This window comes from Macrotis lagotis, chromosome 1 (assembly GCF_037893015.1).
Source record: "Macrotis lagotis isolate mMagLag1 chromosome 1, bilby.v1.9.chrom.fasta, whole genome shotgun sequence".
NCBI classification, from domain to species: domain Eukaryota; kingdom Metazoa; phylum Chordata; class Mammalia; order Peramelemorphia; family Peramelidae; genus Macrotis; species Macrotis lagotis.
In genome coordinates, this window is record NC_133658.1 from 6,676,084 (window position 1) to 6,695,452 (window position 19,369).

At 49.5% G+C, this 19,369-nt stretch overlaps 1 protein-coding gene across 2 annotated transcripts in view; it reads left to right on the forward strand.

Annotated features, from left to right (window-relative positions):
• Positions 1–19,369, forward strand: part of NBAS (NBAS subunit of NRZ tethering complex) — a 212,954-nt gene that overhangs the window by 60,819 nt on the left and 132,766 nt on the right. For both annotated transcript variants that reach the window (XM_074195083.1, XM_074195079.1), the window contains 9 exons: positions 73–156; positions 917–1,070; positions 1,774–1,959; positions 3,271–3,444; positions 4,686–4,819; positions 6,205–6,267; positions 7,272–7,394; positions 12,643–12,745; positions 14,368–14,597. In XM_074195083.1, the coding sequence (XP_074051184.1) occupies positions 73–156; positions 917–1,070; positions 1,774–1,959; positions 3,271–3,444; positions 4,686–4,819; positions 6,205–6,267; positions 7,272–7,394; positions 12,643–12,745; positions 14,368–14,597 (1,251 nt within the window). The remainder of the gene's footprint in view (positions 1–72; positions 157–916; positions 1,071–1,773; positions 1,960–3,270; positions 3,445–4,685; positions 4,820–6,204; positions 6,268–7,271; positions 7,395–12,642; positions 12,746–14,367; positions 14,598–19,369) is intronic.

Genomic DNA, 19,369 nt, shown 5'->3' on the forward strand with positions numbered 1-19,369 from the left:
ATTAAAAATATGATTTCCATTCCTGATGCTTACCAGGATCTTAATTCTTCTCTCCCAACATATATTTTCAAGTTTTACTGCTGGTTCCTTGACCATCATTCCATGGAATGAACAGAAACACCGGGCTAAGGACTGGTGTGAGGAGTTGGAATGCAGGTAAGTCTGCCTTGGGCCAGGGCTTGGGTTCCTTCCTAGGAGGAGCTGCCCACACCTTGCCTCCCAGAGGAGGAACGGCGTCTTCCTCTGCCCGGTCCAAGTCTGGCTCTTGGTCTGTCTTTAGGGCTGTTGCATGCATGTGGTGGGACATGTTCCTCTATCATTAGCCCCCGCCTATTGCTCCTCCCAGACCATCCCAGTAGAACTTTGCCTTTGCCTGTTTGCCTATCGTGGATGGGTGAGAAATGGGGAGCTGCTGAGAGTCTGCTCTCTAGCTGGTTCTGGGGGTAGCCTGGGGACTGTTCCCCAACTTCTCGCCATCTTTTTTTTACCTTCTGAAATAGACTCAGTCTGGCCAGAATCTGCCATGCTGGGAGCACCCAGACCTGGGCTCGCTGCCCCCTGGGCTCCCCCTGGTCGAGCTGTCTTGTGAGGGGGAGACCATTTTGGAGGGGTACCAGAATGTACTGCAATCCCAGTCCTGCTCTGCTGTGGTAGCCTTGGTGGTTTTAAGGCACATAACACAGTGCCTGGGCTGGAAGTTAAACATGCCCCCCCCCCCACACACACACACTCTGTGCCTTGACTTTTCCTGCTTTTCTCATTCCTGGCCCAGCAAGGCAAGGAAGGCCCTGTGTCCATTGTAGAGATGAGGGGACCGGGGGGCTGAGAATCCTCCACGGCTAGCATGAATCAGAGGTCAGAGACCCTGCTTTAAAAGTCAGGCGCGGTCCCCCCATGCTTCTGTTTTGTTTTTCAGAATGGTGGTGGATCCGAGTCTCCAAGATGAAGGTGGATTCTTGTACGAAGCCCAGCCTGAATTGCTGAAGTACCGCACCCCCAACTTGTCCATTGATTTGGTCACTGAATGGTACTGTACCCGTGGAGAGGAGATTGAGCATTATGCCCGTCAGGTGAGCTTGGCTCTCTGGCAGCCTCTCGTCTTGCCTGGGTGATGTGGGGGGTCAGGGAACGGAGGCAGCTGCTTACTGAGGCACAAGATGCCCTGCACCTCCCCCAAGGGGGGGGCCCTGATTCCAGGAAGTAAGCAGGATGGCCAGGGCCATATCAGTCCTCCTGGGTCTTGGGGGGCCTAAAGGCAGAGGCTAAAAGGAAACCAGGCTCACCACACTGAGGAGACCCACTCAGAATCAGAGCTGGTGGTGGTTATTCACATTAAGGCCAAGAAAGCCCTCTCTGGTCAGGATTTCATTTCCCCATCCCAATAGCCCCTGAGGAAGTCGCTGTAGGATCAATACATAGGAGGAAACTGAGGAGGAGTTCCATATATTGAGAGGTGGCCCCTAGAGTACTAAGCCTGCAGCCAGCCAAGGCCAGAAAAGCCTGGGAAGGCTCTTCCCCATCAAGTCTGGAGGGTCCTATCCTCATCCTTGGGGGCCCCCCAGACTGCAGAAAGCCTGAGGAGAAGTTTGGACTCCGTTGGCCCTTGTTAACTGACAGGGACATTGAATGTTGGTGCTGGGCAGACTCTGTTATAGAGGCCGAGTCTCTGAGCTGGGGGGGGGGGGGTGGAGAGAGCTCGGACATGGAATCTGACTGAGTCCGTCCAGGTTCTGGGCTGGGCTAAGAGATACTCCTCTCTGTTCTTGCACCTAGGTGGACTGTGCCTTGTCCCTCATCCGCCTCGGGATGGAGAGGAACATCCCTGGCTTGCTGCGCCTCTGTGATGATCTGGTGACGCTGGAGACCCTAGTGTATGAAGCCGGCTGTGACCTCACCCTGACCTTGAAGGACCTCCAGCAGATGAAGGCCATTGACCAGCTCCGGCTGTTGATGGAAATCGTAGGTTCCTTCTCCCCGTGTCCCCAGAGCACTTCCCAAGCCCCTGACATTGCTGTTCTTCACTTAGGCTGTCCATGGTTGTTGGTTTCCCCATGTCCCCCAAAGAACCAACAGCTCTCCTGTGGTGGGCATTCTCTCCTCAGTCTTGTTTTCCAGCTCTGGGCTTACTGGGTTCAGGGGTCCTTGAAATTGGTTCCTGCTCATAGGAAAAGTGGCATATGGAGTGTCTGATTTTGGGGCTGGCTGAGAAGGGACCTTGGGGAGTCTTGTGAGGCCTGCCCCACCCCTCTTGCTTGACTTTGCTCCAGCATGTCCCCCTGCCTCCCAGGAACATGCCCATAGGGGCCACCTTGTGCCCTGGAAGGGTCATCTCCCTGCTTATTTTTGCCCCTTCAGGAAGCTCAGGTTCCCTTGGCCTCAGGGGGCCCATCGATGTGTGAACACAATCAGTATGGTTCTTCCCCCTCCTCACCTGTTTCCTTTTGGGCCAGGGAGGTCCTCTGGGCCAGGTGCTAGAGGACACTCAAGTATACTCTGGTCCTGGTCATTCACCCTTTTTCTACAGTCCTCCCTGGTTGCTGCAGAGGATCTGGGAAGGTGAGGAAGGGGTGAAGCCACCTGTTTCCAAGGAGCTCCTTACTTTCCTTGCTTGGCCCAGCCAAATCTTGGGATTTGTGCCCCTTTTAATTCGAGCCACTTTTATTGATGAGGGTAGGAAGGTGACACCTCTCCCAGCCGCCCCTGGCTTCTTGGACTTCTCATTCTTCAGCGATACGGGGCACACTTCTGTAGACTTGTAAGATTACCCCCTTCCTGTCTGAGGGAGTGCCAGGGACCAATTTGTGCAGAGCCCTTGGGCATCTAGGCCTGGCCAAGAGTATCTTTCACAGGCACTGGGGGGAGACCTCTCCCAGTACTGACTCCTTTTGGATCTCAGATCTCAGATCTCAGATGCCCTTCTGGGACTGGAAAGCTTGAGGATATTTGCTCATTCTCCACCTTCTCCTCCAAATACTCAAGTTATTCTTGGAGGAGGGGGGCGGACTCGAGTCTGTTCTCTTCAGCTCCTCCCTAGACAGGGTAGGGGAGCACCAGATCCCCTCATGATGGGGGTGATTCCCCAAACACAGGGTCCTCAGTTCCCTGTCAGTGGTCTGGTGATGCTGACCCCACCCGGGGAAGTGTGGCATGGGGACAGTGGAGAGCCCCAAGTCCAGCTGGTGACCTGATGGGGCAAGGGCTAGGGGGAGCCCCAGGGTAGCTGGGTTGCGATTAGTTTGGGGTACAGGTGCTGTCACCTTGTGCTTGTAGTCTTCGGAGGAGAAGTATGTGACTAATGCCTTCCAGTGGATGGTCCCCCTCCTGCATCGGTGGGAGAAGCAGTGCCCTGGTGCGGCCAACCAGCTGCTGCGAGACTATCTGGTGACCATGGCCAAGGGGGACCTCCGGCTCCCCCTGAAGATATTCCAGCATTCCAAACCAGATGTAAGTAGTCAGGCTCAGAGCCCTCCCCAACCAGATCGGCCAGCCCACTGTGCCCTGACCTTGATAGGCTCCTGCATCTGTGCCCTGGCACAAGCTGTTCTGAGGTGCACCCACCTTCATCCTCTCCTCACTCAAGGTGCCAATCCCACACCTCCTTCTGGCCCTCTTGTTATTTCTTTGTTGTACCCCTTCGATTCTCTTGTGCTTGTGCTCCCCCCCATCCCCCATATCAGAACATAAGCTCCCTGAGGGCAGATTTGTTTCCTAGGACCACTGATTAATAAGGGTCTTCTGAGTTGAATTGAATTAGGAAGTAGAAATAGTTGTCATTTCTAGCCAGATGAATCGGTTCTAGAGTCCTTTGTATCCCCAGGCCTGTTTTGCAGTCCTCATCAGAACTCTTCCAGGTGGCTCAAATGAATGGGCTTAAATAGATGAGAAAGCATACAAATAGACAAAAAACCCAAAGGGAGTTTGGAGTGACCCAATATGTTCCCTTACCGTATTTTTAGGCAAAAGGTTTTAGGGAAGCAGATCCAAAGCTCCTCTGCAGTGCTCCAAATAGTAAATCTAAAAGGAGCAATGTTTTCTATATGTGTTTTTTAATTTAACAGTTGTCAAAAATGCCTCCAAGATTCATGACTGCCTCTTTGCAGAGCATGGCCGGGGTGGTCGCTAGGCCTATACCTCTCGGTGCAAGGCCTCACTCAATACTATGCTCAGCCATGTTCCAGAATTCTCTTCAAATTGAATTCTTCTGTCCTGGACTGTGTGTTTAAATGAATGATTTATAAATGCTAAGTGAAAAACAATAGATTTATAATCTATGCTGAGGCAATTTTAGAAATTATAGGCCATACATATATTTTTTCCTTGTCTGGTCACATAAAAGATGGCTTTAGGGTTTTAATGAATTGCCATTTTAATGCTGTGTGCTTATCCTGATCCAATTCATCCTCAGTGGGTCATCCATTGGACAGTCTGTTTCTGTAGAGGCAAAGCATAGAGGGTAGAAATTAGCTTCTCTGACTGGTTCTGTAATTAAAACAAGATTTCATTTAGAATTATTAAAGATCTCCAAAGTCTCTAAGCCAAAACAACCCTCCCTGGCTTGGTTTTTCCAGCTGATTTATGGGACTTGTTCAGAGCCTGTGGACAGAGCTCTTCCCCAGCGGCAAGCTGATGGGAAATCTATTGACAGATGCTCTTGGCCTGAGCCTGCCATGCTGTGTTTTTTCTAGCTTCAGCAGAAAATCATCCCCGAACAGGATCAACTGATGGAGATCGCCCTGGAGTGCATCTATACCTGTGAGCGGGATGACCAGCTCTCTTGTTGCTATGACCTTTTAGAATGCCTTCCTCAGAGAGGATATGGGTAAGCCTGCCCTTCCTGGTATGACTTTTTATGAAGGAACATGGTCACTGAATGTGGTCAGTCAGGCCACAGGTCAGGTCAGGTCAGTAAAGCCCAAAAGGAAGACTAGGTGATGAATGGTTGCAACAGTTTGAATCTCCTTTGTTGTTTGCTCAGGCCAACCGCACACCTCCAGGTCACGGAGTTGGACCCTGCCAACTGGTTGGCAGGTTAGCTGGTTAGCCAAGGCAGACCAGAGAGAGCCCCGGGCCCCCATCAGGGGGTCTGGACTTTATTTTGGGTAGTCTTGACAGATCTCCTTCCTTCTTTAGGCCTCAGTTTCCTCATCTGTAAGGTAAGGACATCAGATCACATGCCTTCTATGAGCTGTTCCTACTCCAGGTGCCATCATCTCCTGAGATTTCTCTCAGCTTCCCCTTGCTAGTTCTAGTGGATCTGCCTTGCTGAGCCCCATGGCGACCTCCTCTTGAGTATGGTGTGTGGGGCTTCCTTCACACACTGTACTCTTTTCCTTGACATTTCTAGCCCTTACATGAATTAAGTCATTCTTTCTCTGTGGAAAGACCTTTCTCAGGTGTCACACATGAATGAGTCTACATTAATGAGGGAGTTGCTTTTCTGTGCTGTCCAGGCTAGGAAAAAGTCTCTTTTATTTTTTGGTGGGAAACCTTGTAACCATCTTGGAATCAGCAGGATCTTAGAACCCATGGGCTTTAGGCCCCCAGATCTTCAGGGTTCCTTTGGTCCTTTCTGGAGGATGACCTCTCAGGTGCCCTAGAGACCCAGCCTGGGACTCACTGTGAGGGCTTCTGGGTAACTGGCTGCTTCTGAGGCCATTTCCCCTCAGAATTTCCCCTAAATTGATAAGAATTTATGGCGTGTCTTCTCCAGTGTGCCTTTATGAGCGATGCAAAAGACTAAGTATAGAGAGAAAAGTGAAGCCATTTCTAACTTTGGAGAGCTTACGTTCTCCAGGAGACGATGTATGTGGGCAAAATGCAGTTAATATCATATGCATGTATTCCTAGAACAACATAGAGACTCTATGCAAAATGACTTCAAGGGAGTTTGAGGCTGGGGAAGGGGCACTTGCAACTGAGAGAATAAGGGTGATCCTCAAGTGGAGTCTTGAAGGAAGCCGGGGTTGCCAGGGGCTAGCCTGGGCTGGCTGACCAAAGGTGCTAGCTGGTACTCTCTGGCTGCCTGCTTAGAATTCAGCACCAAGGATGGGGGAATGCCGTCTCTGCTAGCTGGGGGTAGTCTGGTCTTGGACCTATCACAACCTTCTTCTCATTTCATTGGACTTTGTATTTCATACCAAATGTCACTTGGAATAGGAAGCAGAAGTTGAAGCTTTTGGTTCATTTTTCCTTGACTTCTTGCAGGCCTAAAACTGCAGTGACAGCTGCTCTTCATGACAAGGTGGACCAGCTGGAGCAGATTCTCAGGTGAGACAAACTCTGACCTTTTGGTTTGGAGGTGATCTCAGGGCTGCATGGGACCCGCTGCTGAACTTCCCCACGCCTTGTTGAACCCTGTTTAGACTTCTCTGCCTTCTTTGCAGGGACTTTTGGTTGTGAATGAACCGCCAGCAGTTGTCCTCATTTCCATCATTTTTGTCCCTTATATTTATTTGCCTCCCATGGTTCTGGGCTGTCCATTGTAAGACACTAGTTTATGGGGAATTCCTGTGGCTGACAAGCCAGTGATATCACAGAGCATGTTGGGGCAAGCAGGAGGAACTTTGCAGGATTCCCTGGGATATATTTATTATTTTTTTTCCAATAAAAATTCTGAACTCTTCATACAGGATAGAGGTAGCCTAGCCCTTGAATACCAGGCTGTTCCTAAACTGTTGCAGGGCCTGCACTGAAGGACATTCTTCTCTCAGACTCTTGGCTTTGGCATCCCCCCCCCACTTTTCCCTGACCCCCATGCTTTTACCAGGTCATGTCAGCCTGACCTGATGAGGCCTGTCTCAGGCATGAATGTGGTGTCTTTATTTCTTCTCTATGCTGGTGGGATGTGGTTTGTGCCCATTATTCTGTCTGAGGAGCTTGGCATCATGGACCAGTTTGATGGAAGAGACCCCTTTCAAAATAGCCCTGCTCAAACTCCTCCTTTGGGCAGTAAGAGTTGGGTTGATGGGGATGGGCTGGGAGTGGTAGTATCATGTAGGGTCTCTTGCCCAGAGCAGTGACAATGGGAGACAGATGGAAGAAGACCCAGGACTGCCTAGGGAGATGAGCTGCAACCTCTGGGAGCTCTGGAGCAAGGAGCCCATGGGTCCTGTGGGTATTCAGGCTTGCCATCTCGACACAAATGCCTTTTTGTTTTGGGGTATCTTGGGAGAAGCTGCTATTAGAAAGGAGCCCCTGGTGTATTGGGAGAGAATTATTCATCAGAGGTGTGGTGCCAGACCTTCACCACTCTGTCATTGTATTGTCTACAGTGTATCTGAGCTTCTGGAGAAGCATGGATTGCAGAAACCCGTCTCGTTTGTAAAGAATACCCAGGCGCACGAGGAGGAGGCCCGGAAACTGATGATCAGACTGACCAGGCACACGGGACGGAAGTGAGTCCCTGGGGTGGGGTAGGGGGTCCTGGGTTGGCCGGCTCATGACCTCCAGGCTTGACTCTGTGCAGTTTTTAGTTTTATTGACATCTTTATTGCATATCTCATTTGTCTCTGAGCCTTCCCTGTCTGTTCTTGGGACTCTAGTGGCCCTGTGACCACTCCTGTGGCAGGAGGGTGGGCGGCTGGGGTGGGCCGGGGCTCATCCCTCTCTAGGCCCCCTGGCACCTTCCTTTGAGTTTGTTTCCTGCCTGCTTGTTTCCCGTAGCAGGCAGAGCTTTTGCACTGTTTTCTGCTCTGAGTGAAGATCATTCTTCTTCTGTCCAATGTAACCAAACAATGAACTTACCTCACTGAAGTGACCCTGCCACCCCATTCATACGTGTGCTGGTACATGTGTTGGTGCAGAGGTGTGCTCCTCATGCAGTTTCTAATTTGATCTTCATAACAACCTTAGGTGCAAAGTGGGGCAAGTAGCTTGACCCTCTTCTGACAGATGGAGAAACTGAGGAAGCAACTTGCCTCAGGGGAAGGGGAGTTAGTTGAGACATTTGGAAGGGGTGTGGACCATAATGTAGGGATGCACCATTATCTGAAAGGATCCAGGTATCAGAGTCCACCACGTGACCCCGTAGCTGTTAGATTCAGGAAAAGTCCATCTCTGAGCTTGGGAAAGGAGCCCACAGCATCTTACTTGCCTGCTGTGTCCTGCTGATCATCCTCCACTCCTTCTGAGTTCAGCCCCAATCTCCCTACTCCTAGTTGGTTGGTTCAGCTACTCTTGGGTGCCAACTAGGTCACAGGCTGAAGGACAGACAAACGGACATGGGCCCTGACCTCAAGGAGCGATGCTTCGTCTGGGGCTGCACTGGTGCCTCCATGGTTCCATATGAAACAAACCCAAAGTCCTTTGGGGTGGGGTACAGGAAAGACTTATTAGGGAAAGCACCTGAAGTTCCCCTTGGCTCCCAGGGACTTTTAAGGGGGAAGGCTCATTGCCATTTTCATTGCAAACCAACATTGTGGAGCTTTTTGAGGCAGTCTGTGTGGTTATGGGCTAAGTCCCCTGGGGCCCAAATGGAGGGCTCTGTGTCCGTGGTTTGCTGGGCCTTTTCATTCTGTGCATGGTAAGAATTGCTGTGGTCTGGGCCATTGCTGGAGAAAGTGCCAGTCACCTTTAGGAAGTTGTGTTAGTGTATTATTCCTTAGGCACCTCAGCCATGGGCCTCAGGCAGTTTGTCCAGAATAAACCCAGTCCTCTGGCCACAACCAGGAGGTGCAAATGATAAGATAAGTAACAAGAAGTTGTGCTGGCCAGCGGGCATTTGGAGAGCTCAGATCCTCACAGGAGCTGGTTTCACTCTCCAAGGGTGGGCTGGACTCCAAGGGAAGGACAGTAATGTTGATGGGAGTGAGCACCCCTGGAGCCAAGGCCCAGCCACAGTCACTCTCTCCTGGGGTCTCTGGCTGATGGTAAATTCTCCCACCACAGCGGGCTCTTGGCACTCATAAGACGATGGCAGCACTGGCAGTCCCCAGAAAATACCCCAGAACCATTCATGGAAATACTCCTGCAAATGAGGGAAATGCCCATTTCCTGGGGGGGGGGTAGTTATCCTGGAAGAGCCAGGAGCGAAGGAAGATTGTTTGGGACCTGGGGAAGTTGGGGAAGAAAACCTTCCAACCAACCAGCAATGGGGTGTTTATGGGTGCGTCAGTGAATGGCCTTGATGCAGCATTCTGATGCACTGAGCATAAGGAGCATAAGGTCAGCCTGAGGAGCACGTTCAGGGTGGTGGAAGTCCATCCCGGCCACCACCTGGCTGGAGAGAGGAGCGTCCCTTATAGCTGGTGATGAGAGTAGATGATGCTCATATGAGGTCATCTGAGGTCAGTGTCAGAAGGGAAACAATCGCCCTGGAGTCAGGATTATTGAAGGACCGCTCTGGAGCCTGGGCAACCCAGCCAGGACAAAGGTCTGGTCACTGCTGATGGTGCTTTGCTCACACTTGTGCATGTGTGTGTGTGTGTGTACATGCGTGTGCGTGTGTGTGTGAGAGAGAGCCAGGGTTAGGTCAGCGGGGCTGGCAGGCACAGTCAGAAGAGACCCACCAGATGTAAGAAGATTAGACAGGTGGGGGGGCAACTGAAAGGGCTTGGAGGAGTTTCTTCCTCAATTGGAAGAGTTTCTCTTTGATCCTGGACACATTGGGAGGCCCCATGGTACGCCATTTCCATGGTTTTTCCTGGACCATCCCTGGTGCTCCATCCCTGCGACTGTCTCCCTTTCTTGAAGGCACAGTCTTCCACAGACACTTAATCAATGCCTTTCCTGATCCCAAAATACCTTGCACTTCATTACTTTTCTTTGTTGTTCTTTTGATTTTTTGGTTCTTTTCAAGGCAGTGGGGTTAAGTGGCTTGACCAAGGCCACACAGCTAGGTAATTATTCAGTGTCTGAGGCTGGGTTTGAACTCAGGACCTCCTGATTCTAGGGCTGGTGCTCTGTCCACTGCACCACCTAGCTGCCCCTCACTTCATTGCTTTTTTAAAAATCTATTATCTGTGTGTAGTTATCTATGTACTGGTTGCTTCCCAGTTTAGAACCCCCTTGGGAACAGGGATGGTCTTATTCTTTGTACTTGGTTCCCCTGCACCTCGCATTTGCCTGTTACAAAGTAGGGAGTTAATCAATGCTTGTTGATTTATTATTGATTAAAGAGAAACTGAAGGCGGGAGAGTTTGATCTGGAGTTGTCCTCCTGCAGATGGTAACTGGACTCATTGCAGCCAGTGACATCACCAAGAGAGAGCGAGATGGGGGCTTGGTGAGTGTAGGGTTCCTGGATCCTGAGGGACCGTGAGTCGGGGGGTTGGCCAGGCCTGCTGAGAGAACAGGGAGGCCAAGACCTGAGAAGAGGTTACTCAGGTTAGTTGTGAAGAGGTCCTGGATCCCTCTGGAGGCCCAAGTGCCAAGGCATCAGAAGAGAGGCTGTGAGGAGCTTTGGGGAGAAGACTTGCCATTTTTCTCCAAAAGGAAGAGATCACGTGGTAGTCTCTGTTTGCCATCCAGGCAGCTTTAGGGAACTGTGAGAGAAAGGCCTATTCCTAGGCTGTAGGGAAGGAACTGATAACTAGAAACAAGCTTCTAGAGGGAGAGGGGGAGTGAGTCCAGGATGAGGGGGTGCCAGGAGTGGGCTTCAGTGGCCTTCAGTGTGGAGCCAGGAGAGTTTACTGGAGAATGCAGCTCTAGAGGTTTTGGAAAAGCGGCAGTGCAGAGTGGGCAGAGAGCTCTTGGGGAGGAATTAAAGCTCCCGCTCCTGGGGTCAGGGCCCCTTAGAACCTGCCTTTGTGGGGGAAGCCGTGTAGCATGCCTGGGTTTTGTCAGTCAGTCTGGCTCTGGGGGAAGTGAGAGCCAGGAGGAGTGGGACAGAGTTGCAATCTGGTCCAGATTAGGAACAGATGGAGGGGAGGTGCAAGTGTCCTAGTGAGAGGCTTGGGAGGACCAAGGCCAGGGAGCACTGGACTGATGGGAGGTCTATCCATTCCTGGGTACCCCTGAGGGGTCATGGTGGCTGAAGGCCCTTAGAATGGTGGAAGAGTTGGGGAGCCGAGGAAGTCAGAAAGCCTGGGCTTAGAAGGTCAGGAGCAGGCAGTGATGACTGAATGATAGTGAGAGAGGCTGCGGGGGGTGGGGGAGTGGGGACGGGACCTCCTGAAGCTGAGGGGTGTGAGAGAAGCCTCACCCAGTGCTGGGAGCCTAGGCCTGAGAAGCATGGGTATCCTGGGGAGCCAGGAGATGGAGGGGCTGTGACAGGAGCTGTCCCCAAGGGCATCTGGAGTGGGTCTTGGGGGTGTCAGGTTGAGATAACTGGGAACGAGAGGGAGATGGAAGTGGTTGGTGAGGAGGATTGTTTACAGTCCTCCCAGATGCAGTGTCACAAGAATTGAGGGTAAAAGGTATGGAGAGTTCTTTCACCATTGGGCTCAGGTCCAGGTGGGGGATGCTCTGTTGCCGAAGATGGATGAGAAGAACGTAGGGTCCATGGTGGCTTTGGGCCTGGGGCCTGGGGTTGTGGCTTTTCATGTTTCCCTTCAGGTAGCAGCTCTGATTGAGCTCACCCCTGAACCAGCCTGGAGGCATGTGGGGGGCCCCCCATCACTAGATTGCATTCTAACTGGCTCTTTCCAGCATTTCCTCTGTCCTTCCTGACACAGAGAGCTTCCCAGACACTCCTATCAGACTGGATTCTAGGCCTTTTCCGAGAGTTTGTGTTTTTTCATGTGAGAAAGGACAAAATTTGAAACTTAAAGGCTAATCAGGTGTGAACTTTGATCAGGCGCAGAACCAAAGACTTGAAATCACTTGCTATTCCCTGATTTTCTACAAAAAGAGCCTTCCAGTTTCCTGTTGTCAGGAACGGGTTCCTCATCTGGGAAGTGGGGATCATGTCGCCTCCCTTCCAGGGTTAGCGTGAAGATCTGCGGGGTGCGTGTGGAAGTGCTCCTGATGGGCTTGCTCTCCAATGCTAGCTGTCAGTAGTATTATTATTGTTATTGTTATGGAGAAAAGTTAAACTGAGGAAATCATGAGATGGCTTGAGATTTCCATGATTCTAGATTTGGAAGAAACCTCTCTGGCCATTTGGCTAGCCTATGCCTGAAAGTCCTTGTGGTGGGATGTGCAGGGCAGAGGGGACACAAGCAGCAGGAAAACCAGGCCCTGCCCTCCTGGAGCTTCCATTCAAGGCGGGGGAGGGGAGGGTGGCCCAGAGGAGGGGCTCCGTCCGGAGTCTGGGGAAGAATCGACCCACAATCAGAGGCAGAGGCCATGTCCACCCTCTGCAGTGCCAGTTTGAACACTTTGTTGTGGCCTATTGTACGGTGTTTCCCTAGGACCCAGAAGGTCTGATTGACCTCTCCCTTTCCATCAGTTTAATCTCAAAGCCTTGAGAGCAGACCCTAAGGTGGAAGCATCTTTGGGGGGAGGAGGGAGAGAGGGAATGCTGCTTCCCCACTGCCCATCCCTGGGCAGGGATCAATTAGTTTTTCACTTGACATTTGAGTCCCAAGCGTCTCTTCCGAAGGGAATCCTCTTTAACATTCATTCATTCTCTCAGGCGCCTCTTATCTATCACCTGATATTTGCACATCCTCAGGGATGGCCTGTAGAGTAACAGCTGGACTGTGGTGCCATCTGCTGTGATTGAGGGTCAAACGTAGAAAATTCATGTTTCTTTTCATTGTAGGCAGCCCCCGGTCAGTGAGTCTCATTGGAAGATGCTGCTGCAGGATATGTTGGAAATGCAGCGGACGGTCTACACCTGTTTGGAACCAGAAGCTTGTTATGAGGTCACTAGGTTCTTCTCCTTTAATTGTGCCATAACCCCTCATTACCAGTCATTCACCTGGGCCATCTCTTAGTTATTTAGGACTTTGTATCCCCAGCTAACTCCCCAGCTTCCCACAGAGCTTGGGTCTTCTGGCATTTTGTAGCCCCCAAGAGCCATCCCTGTGGCCAACCACCCCAACTTGCAGGTTCCCATTGGGTGGATGCCAGCCAGAGGCACCCTGGGGGCCACAACCTGAGTGGCCAAGCTCATCATGCCGTCACCAGGCTGAGGCCAAGCATGGCCACAGTCATGGCACCCATACACACCTCGGTTGAATGAGGCACTTGTCCGAGTGTCATGCAACTTGAAATCCAATTTCAGGGGAAGGGTCTGCCTGCATTGCATGTTGAGGACAGGGCCGTCATTAGGATTTCTGAAATGCTGTTAGTAGGGTGGAGGAGAATTATTCCAGTGTTTGTCTATTTGCATATTTTCTTTAATATTCTACACTAAGTGTGTGGGCCTTGAATAAGTTGCTCCATGGAGTCATCTATCTCAGGAACTTGACATCCTTTGAAAGTTTAATATTATTTTAAACTCATTTTATTACAGCTTAGAGTCTTAATTGCTTGTGGCCGCCAATCTTCATCTCCGGGGAAGGCATTTGAAAGCATATTAAAAGAATTTGGGAAAAGCTATTAAAATGGTCTCTAGGAGATGCAATTAGGACTTGAAATGTCATTCCTTCCCTCCCCCTCGCTCTCAAAGCAGAACATAAGACATAATTTTTCTGCAGTTTTCCTTCAGGCCCTCATGGGTTAAGTTTGGAGGGAGCAGGGGGAACTGTGTGGCCCAGTGGAAGGTATACCAGTTCTGGGTTCAAATCTTTATTTTAAAATGTAACATCTGTGGATCTTGAACCAGTCACTTAACCTCTGGGCCTCAGTTTCCTTATTTGTCACATAAATAAGAGAACTAGACCAGCCAGTGGCTCCAGACCCAGGATTCCCATCCTGGCATTAGATCATGCTGTTCTCCAGTGGGTGGTTCTCCTTCTACTTGACCATTGAGGGGTTGGCATAGCAGCGATCTCACCACCTTGGGGAGGCCAGTCATTGAATCCTGGTGCTCCCGCTCAAGAGAAGAACCAGTAGGCAGGATTATCCAGGAGTAGGGGCAGGACCGTGAGCAGAATCTCTCTGACTCAGCCACATCTCCCATCTTGGTTTTGGGAATACTCAAGACTAAACCTAACTTGCCTTACTTCTAAGTCCTCTAATCTCTACTATTCATTTCATATATATTGACCCAGTAGAGGTCTAGCCAGTCAGTCCATCAATGGATTTTGCTTTCTTCAAACCCTTTTTGGTAGCAGCTCAAGCCACTGGCTGTTCTGAGTGTGGGGAGTGGGTGACCAGGGGTTAGGTGATGGGCATCTGGTCAGACCAGATTTGGGGGGGGCTCATCTACTGTGACTTTCACTAATGATCCTGCCATAGGAAGGGCAGCATCCTTCACTGGGGAGGAACGTCAGTGTCAAATTAGGGGCTTGGAATGGGCTTCATTGGGGTTTTTCAGGGAGTCCTCCTCTGCTTGTCTTTTGGTGTTCTTCTCCCTCATTTGGATCCCCCATTTGTGCAGATCTTCACGGAAAGCCTTTTGTGCTCCAGTCGGCCGGACACCCTCCACTTGGCAGGCCAGATGATGCAGTGCAGTGCCAGGGCAAGTGGCCTCCCCGGGAGTGGGCCCCCCAAAGGGAAGGCTCCCTTTAGGGTCAACTATGAGAAGAGTGTGGCCTTGGTGTTGGCAGCCAGTCGAGAGTACTTCAACTCATCCACCAACCTCGCTGACCCCTGCATGGACTTGGCCAGGTAGATACTCTGCTCTCCTTTGTTATAAAAGTTTAATGAGGATTTTTGGGGTAGAAAATGGGCTCCTTTGTGGCCTCTTTCTAGGAGGCCTCCAGGGGCAACAAGAATATACATAGTAACATTGGGATCCCGTTTCCGCCCTCGTCATCCTGTAATATTGGAGTCTGTTGGAGAAGGGAATCTTTGAAATCTCATTTCTGGGGTATTTCCCAGGTCTGGGGAGTAGCTACTCTTGGGACTCCCAAGTTGGAAGGGGCCCTGCGGCCCCAGATTGCATCTAGGGGGCAGAGGGGGCCCTCTGACCCTAAGCTTTGAGGTTTTTCTTCCCTGAAGCAAGAGCATACTGGATTAGCCTTAAAAAAGACCCCCTGACTCAGGGTGAGGCCAGAGACTGGAGTAGAGGAGAGACCTTCCAGAGGCTGGGCCGGGTCATCTGGAGAGGCTGCAGAGCCCACCTGCCTAGGGCCCCAGCCATGGGGGAACTCTGGGTCAAGAAGTCAGCCAGTCAGTCCCACAAGCGTTTGTGAAGCACCATCCCTTGTTTCTTTGATCTTGGGGTGGGGGGTGATCACTTGTTTGAGACTGCTTCTGCTGGGGTCCCAGGAGGAGGAGCTGCCCCTGTGAGACTTGCCTGGCAGGGCTCTTTACAAGTTACGTCAGCAGCCTGCGAGCATCTCAATCCTCTCCTCACAGTCAGAGGTGACTGCCTGCTGCTGGGAGGTCTCTGGATGAGAAGGCCTCTGGGACCCTTTCTGGCTGGGTCAGCCAGCTCTGCTCAGTGCAGGTCACTGTGGAACGATCACCTCCTGCAACCACCTGCCTCCCCAATAGGAACGCTGGTGTCGAGTACAACCCCAGCTCAGAGTAGGTGCTTAAGCAGTGCCTGGGGATTGATCTGTCAGAGGAAGAGGCTGGCAGTCATTTCCTTCACCAGGCTGACAGTCCTGATGGGAAGAGGTGTTGAATATAGAGCTCCAGGACCTTCCCTCGCCCACCTGGCCCATCTGGATGTTGGTCTCATCTCAGCCACAAGCCAGCTGTGTCACCAGCTGGGAATCCCCTGGGCCTTGGTTTTCTCATCTGGAGAGTGGGAGCAGGAGTGATTGAACAGATCTTTTCTTAAGCATGAAGAAGCAATGGGGGAAAGAAAAAGTCTCCAATGTGAAGATGGGCATGAGAAAAGCCTCAACGAAGAAGTGCTATTGGATGGAAGCCCAGCAAGAATTCTAGGAAGAGCTAACCTTTCATTGGTCTGAAGACTGAGCGTCACCTCACTTGGCAGTCACAGAAGGGATGTCATCTGTAAATGAAGAGGTTCCCTGCCCCAGGTTGAGATCTTGTCATTTCTGAAGAATTCATTCTTCTTTGCCCATAAGTGGGATCACCCGTATTCGCCTCTCTTTATTGCAGAGTGGCCAGCCAGTGGCCAGCCAGCTGCCTGCCAGGCAGAGATGGCAGGAAACGATGCCTTTTACTTTTTCCCAGCAAGGTTGGAAAGAAACTTTATTTTCCTGGATTGATGCCTTCTCTGGGAGATAATCATCTTTCCTCCAACTGTGTTATTAAACTTGACACAATTGGGGAAAGCACTTAATGGGTTTTCCTTTCTCCCGTAAGGGATCATATTTTTCCTTCACATGAAGAAATCCTCACGTGCAATCACCTTTGAGACCCAGGTTTTGGTTTGCTTTGATAATTTTTGGCAGGAAGCCCTCAGGATTCTCATGTGGAAGGAGAGCCCCTCCCCTCCCCTATCCATGTCCCGCTCCCCAACTTTGCACTGGAGGCAGAGCCTCCTTCTAGAAGGAATGCTCTGTGCTCTGCTCTATTAACCTTAGGAACATGGTGCCCCCAAACAGCAGGATGGGGAGGACTTCAGTGAGCATCAGGAATCCCTGTCCTGGACGATCATCGTTTCCATGCTGAGGTTTCCTCTGTGCATAACTGTTCCTGATCCATCGACTTGGACTCTCCATCTGGTTTGCCTTTGTGTTTCCCACTGGTTTTCTATCCCTTTGGTCTGTTCCCATTTGTGGAAACTGGGGAATTATTACAAGCACTTGAAAGTCTGCACGAACTCAGAGACATGAGGAATATGGCAGCTTGGAGGCGGTAACCCCACTGAACTCTCCACATTCCCTCCACAAATAACTTTAAAGTAGGACCTCCAGTCAAATTTTGGAGCAGTGAAGCTGACAAAAGGTCAGGGTAAAACATTTCTTTGGTCTCAGAAGAGCCATATGCCTTGGTGGCAGGAGTGACTGCAGCAAGTACAGTGGCTTTGGGAGATCTCCATCCAGAGGCGTGGTGGGGCTGGACAGCTGAGCAGGAGGAGATGGCAGGCTCGGCTGGCATGGATCAGTAGCTTTCTTGTCTACACGCAGTTCTGAGTCACAGTTCCAGGGACCCGAGGACTTAAGGTCAGACAGGAGGAAGCAGGACAAAAAAAGAGACACTGGCTTGTGCCTTCAGGGGCTTTTGGGGGTAAAGACCAGAGCACTGACTAAGAGAGCGGTGACCCCATCTCTCCCAAGATCACACACTTTGGAAGCACCCAAAACTCAGAGACCCCCCTGCCCCACCCCAAACTTGGCTCTGAAGACGTCAACACAAAAAAAGGCAGATGCTTAGAGGGTAACTCCCCGACCCCAGGGGAGCAGAGCCTGACTGAGACCTAAAATTTAGAGTGAATAATGGGCTGGAAGAGTGAGCAAGCACCATAACCAAAAGCTGCTGTGGTGGTAGGGGGACCAAGACACACATTCTGAAGAAGTACAGTGTGAAGACGGCACCAGAAAAGCCTCAAAGAAGAAATGCTAATTGGACAGAAATCCAACAAGAATTCTAGGAAGAGCCAGCAGCAGAGATTGGAAAAATTGGAGAACAAAATGAGAGCGAGGCAAGATTACAAAAAAGCGAATTAACAGCTTGATAAAAGAAACACCAAAATTACTGAAGAAAATAATATCTTAAAAAGCAGGATTGTTCTAATGGTAAAGGAGGCATGAAAATTCAGAAGAAAACTCCAAAAAGGAACAGAATTAGCCAGATAGAAAAAAAGAGGTTCAAAGGCTCACTGAGAAAAATGCATTATTCCTTAAAAATTAGAGTTGGACATGGAGAAGCTAATAACTCCACAAGGCATCAAGAAACAACAAAGCAAAGTCAAAAGAATGGAAAATTAGAAGAAAACGTGATATAGCTGATTGGAAAAGCAAATAATCTAGAAAATAGATCAAGGAGAGATAAGAATTATTGACTACCTGAAAGCTATGGTAAAAAAAAGAAAAGACTAGATGTCATATTTCAAGAAATTATATGGGAAGCCTACCCCATTAGCTTAGATTCAGAGGGTAAAATGGAAATTGAAAGAATCTTCCAGTCATCCCCTGAAAGAGATCTTAAATTAAACCTCCAAGGAATATCATGACTAAATTCCAGAGTTCCTAGGTCAAGGAGAAAATAGTTCAAGCCGAAAGAAATAAATATTATGGAGCCACAGTCAGGATCACACAAGATTTAGCATTTTCTGTGTTAAAGAAGCAGAGGCCTCGAAGTAGGATATTCCAGGGGGCAAAGGACCTAGGATTACAACCAAAAATAGCTTTTCCATCAAAACTGAGTTTAATCTTTCTGGGGGAATAAATGGAGTTCAATAAAATAAGGACTTTTACTTATTCTTAATGAAAAGACCAGAGCTGAGTATAAAATTTCACTTTCAAACACAAGACTCAAGAGAAGCAAAAAAGATAAATATGAAAGAGAAATCATAAGGGACTCAAAAAGTTAAGCTGTTTACATTCCTGTATGGGAAGATGATACATGTCCTGCCTAAGAATTTTATCATTATGACAGTTAAAAGGAGTTTATGGAGAGAGAGGGCATGGGTGTGAGCCATTTATGTTGACATGATCCTCTCCCCCCCCCAAAAAAAAGTGAGAAAAGGGGATGCAGTGGGAGATGGAAGAAGGGAGACATAGAATGGGGAAAATTTTCTTGAACAAAAGAGGCATGCAAAGAAGAGGAAGTGAAATAGGGTTTGTGAAAAAAAATTAAAAAAAGAAATAGGGTTTGTGAACATTATACGTTCATATGTGTGTGTGTGTGTGTGTGTGTGTGTGTATAGGCACACATTCAGTTGTGTATACAAATCTACCTCAGGGGAAAAGGAAGGGAAGAGGATAAGAGAAAGAAAGTAGGAATGATAAAATGAGAGGTGGATTAAGAGAGGCAGTGGTCAGAAGTACAGCAGACTTTTAAAGAAAAACAGGGCAAAAAGAGGAGAAGGAGAAACAGAAAATGGAATGGAGGGAAGCAGTAATCGTAACTGTGGATATGAATTGAATGAACTCATCCATAAAACAGAAAGGACAGAATGGGATTAGAAACCAGAATCCCAAAATGAGTTGTTTACAAGAGATACACACAGAGTTAAAATGCTGAAGCCCAATCTCTCTCCTCAGCTGAAGTGAATAAAGGCAGGTCTAGCGGTCACAAAGTTGGATGCAGCAGAAGCAAAAAGCAACTAGATCCAATTCAGAGAGCTAATCGGTGAAGCTGCATTTTGCTGAAGGTGCTCTTCATAATGAAGTAATATATAGTTTTTTATAGCAAGTTTCTCTGCTAAAAGTCTATTCTCAGATATATAGAAAATAGAGTCCAATTTGTAAAAAGAAGTACTGTACCTCAAACTGATAGTCAAAGGCTCATAAACAGGCAGTTTTTAGACATTAAAAAAACCCAAAGCTCTATATGAAAAATGCTCAAAAGCA